The 8258-nt window shown below is 35.1% G+C and overlaps 1 protein-coding gene across 1 annotated transcript; it reads left to right on the plus strand.

Moving 5' to 3' along the window:
* The first annotated feature begins 3620 nt into the window (after positions 1-3620).
* On the plus strand, positions 3621-7901 carry LOC110027479 (peroxidase 42-like). Its single transcript, XM_020728929.1, has 4 exons — positions 3621-3928; positions 5449-5637; positions 5805-5970; positions 7217-7901. The coding sequence occupies exons 1-4, from the start codon at positions 3701-3703 to the stop codon at positions 7633-7635; spliced, it is 1002 nt and encodes a 333-aa protein (XP_020584588.1). The 5' UTR covers positions 3621-3700; the 3' UTR covers positions 7636-7901.
* The last annotated feature ends 357 nt before the right edge of the window (positions 7902-8258 follow it).

An 8258-nucleotide genomic window follows, 5' to 3' on the forward strand; every position in this document is an offset into this window, starting at 1 on the left:
CGCGGGCGGGGAAGGCCGGGAGGGGGGCCCCCCCCACAACCGGCCACATTATATTATCATACTACCCCGTGACCTGTCACAAGTTCTCTGCCACTCTTTTTTTTTTTTATAATTATTTTTTAATATTAATATTTATAAAATAATCATTACGACATAAATTTGATAAAAATTAAAAAAAACGAGTTAATTTTTTTTCATAAATTTTATTATTTGAGTGGAAATTTGAAAAATGAATGAAACAAGATAGTAGATTTGTAAATAATAAATTTGGAGGGGGTATGTATGAAATTGTGCCTTTTTTTAAATATATTATATTTATACTATTTATAATTTAATATTTATATTTATAATACTTTAAAAAGATTGGAAATGGGTTCTTAAGATGGGAGGAAGATGTAGTGATTCGAACTTCGCTTTAAGGTTTAAATGTTTCTCTCTAGTTTTTCTTTGTTTGGAAATTCCTATCATTTTTTTGTTCTTCCTTCCTTTTTATTTTAGGGTTTCATGAGGTATTGGAATTTTTCGGCTCCCATTTTACATGAATTCTTTCTTTTCCTCTTGAGTTTTAATTTTTTCGGCTCCCATTATTTATTTCAAATCGTGCTCTAATATATATATATTTCTTCTTTTTTATTATTTATATGATTCTCTGTTGAATATTGATGGATAATATTTGTTAGGTATGACTCATATACCATAAATGAGACAGTTGCTGGAGCGGAGCGGAGTGGAGCGGAAGGATCTGTCTAATCCGGGGAGTTTCATCATGTGGGTTGGGGGTGCGGGGGCAACACCCGCGGTTTGGTACAAGGCTAATTTAAGTAATTACATATTGTACTATAGGGGTTTATATATGTCATGTTTGTAACCCAAGGTGAGTTTCCGAGACTCCGAGATTCTGAATCTTGTATTCTGCACTATTTTCCGAATGTTAAAAATGAAGTCACCACTCTGCTCCCGAGGATGTAGACATCTTTGCCGAACCTCGTAAATCTGTGTGTTCTTTTGTATTTGTGTCGATTCCTATTTTTCTTTGCCTTAATTTCTCAACAATATTGGATGCTGACTGCTGATGATTCTACAAGTCCTTGGTGGAATCAATCATGCTTCAAGCTTTGAATGTGGATGCGATACTACTTCTACTACCTACTTCTTTAATCCTTGGTGAATGATACTTAGAGGCACTTGAAAGCTCTTCCTTGTCCATTGGTGCATCTTTGATGGATTTTTAGGTGTTTAATCTTCTATGGTTTCAACTAGAGTGGATGCACCTTTTTATTTTCCTTGCATTATTTTGTTGTAGAAGTTTCTTAGGGCCCGTTTGGGGCAACTTATTGGGAGCGGTGGCGGTTTGAAAACGTCACAATGGCATTTGGATCGTGCGTTCGCTCCAACATTTTTCGTATCGCTGATACACGATAATAAGAGGAATAACACCTATCGTGAAAGCTCTGCCCCCTTTGCGTCCCTCGTTCACTTTGTGCGTTAGAGTGGAAAAATTCTGTCGTGCCCCTCTTCGGTCCCCCTCTCCCTCGCCGCATCGCGTCAGGGATCGAAGATCCTCTCCCTTGTCGCATCGCCTCAAGGATCGCAGATCTGTGAGATCCCGCTCGGTCCCCCTCTCGCTCGTCGCATCGCCTCTCATCCCTGAGATCCCGCTGGTGTGGCAGCCCTTCCCGCCCGAGATCCTGTTCGAGCATATCGTCTGAACCTTCCCGTGGGATCCTTCACAGATCTTCCCTTCCCTTCCCATGAGAATCGCAGATATACAGACCAGATGTCCCGTGAGAATCGCAGGGGACAACAACTTTCATTAGCTTCTCATTTCTAGATGTCGATGGTATTCATTACTTGATTTTGTTTCATTTCTTGTCAAACTGGCCAAGTTCAGCTTTCACATGTCTTCTTTTGTCTGTTGTTTACTCTGCTTGGTCTTCTTGACTCTACAATCTCACATTAATGTGGTTTTCATTAGCTTCTTTTGTCTGTTGTTTACTCTGCTTGGTTTTCATTGCTTCGTTAACTACAGTGGCTTTACTTTCATTACCATATAGGGGTAAGAATGTCATTTATACAACCATAACTACCCATAAGCTATTCTGGATAAGCTGCCCAAACAACAAGCCAGATTATTCTGATAATCTGCAGATTATCAGATTAATCTGCTTATCAGCAGATTATAAATAATCAACAGCTGCCCCAAACAGACTCTTAGTGTTGTTGATACTGTTTAGCTTTGAACTTATTGTTCCATTGTTGTCTAGTTTTGTTAAAATTTGTTTTCTTTAGGTGAGTTTTGGTTATTTTTTCAGATCTGCATATTATTACGAGTTTTTGAGTTTTTGCTCTTTTTTTTTTTTTTTTTTTTTTTTTAAATAAGGCCTGGACTTGACCCTTAACTCTAAGAAAAAAGAATTTTAAAATTATAAATTCATCACATATTTTGTTTAAAGGGCATTTATATTCATACCATTTAATTCTTATTTATTTACATTTTTAACATCAAAATTTTAATATTTATATATATGCCCACAAATCTTTCATATTATTTATAAAAATTATTATTTCTAACATTTTAAAATGCTATGCTTATCATTTAACTATCTAGTTAATCATCACTAATTCTCTATCATCAATTTTTTTATTGTTTTTATATAATTTTAAACCTTTAAAATTTGTTATTTATATTATAATATTTGGTGTTATAAATTTATTGTTTTGAGTATCTAAGAATCTTACATATAAATCCTCATATTTATGCATACTTAAATATTATAAATATAAATACTAAATTTTAAGTGTTAAATACAATATTTTGTCATATGTATTTAATTTTTCTATTTATTAATGGAAAATGAATATTTTTTTGAAAGAAATTAATTATAAGGATATTTTTAATATGATATTAACAATTGAATTACTACATATAAATAATAAAATTAAAAAAAATACATACCTAACACTTAATTATTATATAAGTATTTTCATATTTAATACTAAAAGTTTAATTTTTACATCAACATGAGTCTGTCTCATTATATATGTATGAAAGTAGTATTTTATTTTGAAGTTAAAATTGTGTTATTTTATATATAAACTTTAAAATTAAAATTTATATATATATCAATATATAGAAATTGGGTGGCATGTATGTAAAATTCCCTAAAATATGGAAAAAAAATATTACATCAGAGAGCTCCTAACTTACGTTCGGAGTCCACTAATATGCGGACACATTGAGAAGACAGAAAAATTTTAAAAAGAATCGATTTAGCTCAGTGAAATATTACTCTTGTGTTATTCAATATTATTCAGTTGTTATTAAGTCAGTATTCATATGTTATTATATTATGGAAATATTCTCGATATTATAATAACATAATAACATATCAATATCATCACAATAACACATGAATAACGCAAAATAATATAAGAGAAATATTCTTCTGTGTTACCGGACCGTTAAAATCGTTTATGTGCATATTAAAAGACTCTGAACTTAGCTCTAACCGATTTAATACTTCTTTCTAAAATATAAATATATAAAAATTTTATGACATGATGTAAATGCTCCTTTTTTTTTATCTTATCTTTGCGCTTTATTCTGCTTCCTTTTCTTCTTTATTTAAGAAGCCAAGAAGCCATAGCTGAAGCTCATAGATCCCACTCAACTCAAGGATCCTGAAGTGAAGAAGCAGAGATGGTTCCTTCTTCTTCCTCCTCCTTAGCTTTGATTTTCTTCGCCCTCTTTCTTCTCTCGGCCATTGGGAATGGCCAAAACTCCTCTGATCTTGTGATGGATTTCTACAAGGAGTCCTGCCCTCAGGCGGAGGACATTATCAGGGAACAGGTGAAGCTTCTCTACAAGCGCCATAAGAACACAGCGTTCTCCTGGCTCAGGAACATCTTCCATGACTGCGCTGTGCAGGTTAGATTAATAATCGTGCTGTTTTATCTCTGAAAAAGAAGAAAAACTTTTTAGGGTTTTCCTTGTTAACTGTAACACTTGAAAAATTTGCGGAAATCGAGAAAGGGTTTTATATAGCATGGAAGTTCTGCGCAGAGAATTTAGTTTGTTCTGCAGATCCAAATTTAGGGGCGATTTGCAAGATTCAATGAGGATTTAACTATAATTTATATAAAATCTTGCGAGATAAATTTGTGTTCCTGAATGTCAATCCTACTGCCAATTTCAATCTCGTTTTAGCTCCATTTTTTGAAGTTTTACAATCAGCTTTAATCTCGATGAACAGTATTTTTGTTGATTAAATTTGTTAAAAAAAAATAAATCCCATCATTTTTTTTTGAATTTTTGTAGTAATTTATGTCATAAATCTTGATCTCTGATATTTTAATCCATTCTAAACTTACTGATTTCGATTTACTGTTTTTGGTAAATACTGTTCGAAGACAAGAACTCCTTAACATATCTTGCTCTTTCTACTCTCGACAGTTCAAATCTCTATTGTCATGATTTCATCTCGCAGTTGCTACAGTATGATCTGTCGGTGGCCGAGACAGCGCTGTTTCTTAAATGGAAATATAAATTGTCTATTTTAAAAATATGTCTTAGGGAAATTTACACACACGGTTCTTATTTTTTCCCAAGTCTGGTCCCTAAACCTGCAACTTTTACATTTGGACCATTTTGGTGCAAAAATTTTTTACACGTGAAAATGTGTATTTCATTTTTAGAAAGTTAAGTGATAGTGATGTTTTTATGTAATATCAGTAGATCATGTAAATATGAAAAGCCCCTAAATTAGAGCTAGTTTGGAGTTCAATTAAATGATCACGTGAAGTCGACATAAAAATTTAAAAAAAAATAAATAATTTTAGCACAGGAGAATATTATTTCCGTGTTATTCTGTAATATTCATGTGTTATTGTGGTGTTATTTATGTGTTATTGTATTCTGAGAATGTTCTTGGTGTTATAATAACACAATAACACATCAGTACCACCACAATAACACATGAATAATGATGAATAAAATAGAAGGAATATTTTCCTGGGTTTCCTGGGTTACCGGACAAGATCACTGGAAAGCACACACGTTTCCTTGAAGCCACATGTCCGCGTGTCAGTGGACTCTGAACCTAACTCTACGGTAGGAGTCCTCATGTAATATTTTTCCTATTTTTTTGAGAGGTAACTCTAATTACTAAAAATTGGGTTTTTCTCTAATAATTGATTCATAAATAATGTTCATCAATTTAATCATAAAGGCAGCCAAACATAAAAAAATAAAAATAAAAATTAAATTCTAGGCAACATAACTTCAGACTGCAACCAAACAGGGGATTAGAACTACTGCATTCCTGTCCAAGAATTCAACTTTTTCAATCTCTAAACTGGCAAAAGCAAGCTTTACACACCTTAAGAAGAAGCTATTTTACAAAATAAACCTTAAATCACCACTAAATATTACGAGTGACATTTTACCAGTCTTGCGACGCCTCCCTGCTTCTGGACTCCACAAGAAAGACGCTGTCGGAGAAGGAGACGGACCGGAGCTTCGGCATGAGGAATTTCAGATATCTGGAAGAAATTAAGGACGCAGTGGAGAGGGAGTGTCCTGGCGTCGTTTCCTGCGCTGATATATTGGTCCTCTCCGCCAGAGATGGCATCGTTTCGGTATTCTAAATCCTATACATTTCTCTTTTTTTCTCATGAATTGTTGGAAATGTGCTATTTTGATGATATTTTAGTGATGTTCATCGTAATATCACCAGAATACTGCATAAACTTTATATTTTTGAGTATGGATTGATGGATTGATTTTGTGATGAACTGTATGGAAGGTTGGTGGGCCGTTCATTCCGTTGAAGACGGGGAGGAGAGATGGGAGGAAGAGCAGATCGGAGGTGGTGGAGCAGTATTTGCCGGACCATAATGAGAGCATCTCTTCTGTTTTGGATAAGTTTGCAGATATGGGCATCGACGCCCCTGGAGTTGTTGCTCTTCTCGGTAATTCTCTTTCTTTTTTTTTACCCTGCTAAAAATGGATGAAAGAGAGTGCTTAATTTGTAAATAGAAAATTTAGAGTGGTCTCTACTACTAAATATGTAGGGCTAGGGGCTGTGAATTTAGCTTTATTGTTTGAAAATCGAATTTTGGCTAGGATCAAGATATGATTGAAATAAACGAGTTGAGTTATGAGCTGAAATTTTGGATCAAATTTTTTTCAAGCTGATTTCGAGCCCACTTAGATCGGCTCGAACTGACTTGGGATTGGCTCGTAGTGTTTTTTTTATTTATAAAAATTATATATATAACGGTGAGTAAATTTAAATGTAACGAGTCACGAGCTAATTTTTAGCCAATTTTAAGCTGAAATAGATCCAAATAATTCAGTTTGAGCTAGTTAGTTCAAATTTGAACTGGATCAAGCCTTTTCTGAGCTGAAGCTGATCCAAATAACTCAATTAGACTCAACTCGTTTTGATTTTAAGCCGGCTCAAAATAGAATATAACTAGCTAGGAGCCGATTTCTAGCCATACTAAATCTAAGTCGATTTTGAGCCAGATTTAACAGCCCTATGTAGGAATTGCGTTGAGTGACCTCTTATTTCCCTAATTCTTAATCATACATCAACCCATTTTAAATCATTCATCATACACCGATTATTTTGTCTAATCTCGACCAGAATGTCTCTCGCTTTCAGCCCAGCTGTAGTATTAATATTATTTAATTCGTATTGTTTTTGGATAAATTTGAGTTGTTGTCCCGTCAATTCATTTGATAAATTAAAATAGAATAAAAATAATAAATTCTGAATTTTTATTTTTATTTTTATTTCTACGTGTCTTTATTCGTACCAGCATACCCTACCCATGTGCGTCATTTACTTTACCATCTCGAATGCATACAAGATTGCCGTCTGGCACCTTGTACCACCACCATATTTTTTTAACTTCTAATTTGTTCTCATTAATCTTTAACTAGAGCTTTTTAACATTAATCATCTAAACTATTCATAAACATAATCCTTACAAAAAAACAAATGGGACACCAATAATCATGCTGCCAGGCATCTTCTTTGTGCTCTAAAGTTTCAACGAGCACTTTCTTTCAAAGTTACCACTTCATAATGGGTCACTGAGGCCATGCACCCGCACATCATGAAGCCTGCTCCACGAATAGTGTTTGATTTGTTTTTATTGTTTTTCATACTCTTGTTAACATTGTTGGCTTATTAAAATGGGCTCGCAGGGGCCCACAGCGTGGGCCGAACCCATTGTGTGAAGTTGGTGCACCGGCTGTACCCTGAGGTCGACCCGGCCTTAAACCCGGACCATGTACCGCACATGCTGAAGAAATGCTACGACCCGATCCCCGACCCGAAGGCGGTCCAGTATGTAAGGAACGATCGCGGCACTCCCATGAAGCTGGACAACAACTACTACAATAACATTTTGGATAACAAGGGCTTGTTGATGGTGGACCATGAGCTGGCCCATGACCCGCGAACCCGACCCTATGTGAAGAAGATGGCCAAGAGTCAGGACTACTTCTTCCTGCATTTCGCGCGGGCGATCACCCTCCTGTCCGAGAACAACCCGCTCACCGGCGATCAAGGAGAAATTCGCCGCCACTGCAATGTGGCCAATAAGAACCATTCTGAAGAGTGATTGGTGGTGTTGTGGGGTTAATAATAAGCTTGCTTTTTTGCTTTTGAGAGCTGATTTGGTGTGTAGGTGTTGGTTGGGGTTTATTAATTGGCTTCTTCCAGAGCTAAGATGTGAATGTATTAGGTGTATGTGATGGACGGTGGTGATGTTGTTACTGTTTTTGAATGAATGGTTGGATGTATCCGTGCTTCTTCGTGTTATCCGAGAGTTGCTTAATATGATTTCATGTCTATGAAAATGGTTTTCATATAGTTGTTAGTACCTCAGTTGTTTTTCTTCAAGTGATGAATTTCATATGTATTGAGGTTTTGTTTTATTGAATGGCGTTTATATGCAATTGTTGAAATTAGTGATGAAGTGGTAGTCAACGTCAAGCATGAAAGAAGATTCTATGCTAGGGCAATAGTAGATTTACTATCATTGTAGATGTTTGTCAGAGGTGTTGAAGCTTTGGTCTGTTCATGGAATAGTTGAAGTAGCCATAGAATTTCCATTACAGTACTGGCTAGAGCCCTGTATTCGGCTTTGGTAGGAGATTGAGTTGTCGGTTGTTTTTTTTGTTGATCAAAAGATAAAATTGGGACTTACATATATGCAGAAACTTGGTAGATTTTCTGTCCACA

The sequence above is a fragment of the Phalaenopsis equestris genome, unplaced genomic scaffold (assembly GCF_001263595.1).
Source record: "Phalaenopsis equestris unplaced genomic scaffold, ASM126359v1 Scaffold000428, whole genome shotgun sequence".
In the NCBI taxonomy this organism is placed as follows: domain Eukaryota; kingdom Viridiplantae; phylum Streptophyta; class Magnoliopsida; order Asparagales; family Orchidaceae; genus Phalaenopsis; species Phalaenopsis equestris.

Excerpts from the sequence above, each read along its gene's own strand:
- LOC110027479 (XM_020728929.1), top strand. The coding sequence starts at position 3,701 with ATGGTTCCTTCTTCTTCCTCCTCCTTAGCTTTGATTTTCTTCGCCCTC. Across the intron at positions 3,929-5,448 it reads TCCATGACTGCGCTGTGCAG|TCTTGCGACGCCTCCCTGCT; the intron begins GTTAGATTAATA and ends ACATTTTACCAG. Across the intron at positions 5,971-7,216 it reads TGGAGTTGTTGCTCTTCTCG|GGGCCCACAGCGTGGGCCGA; the intron begins GTAATTCTCTTT and ends ATGGGCTCGCAG.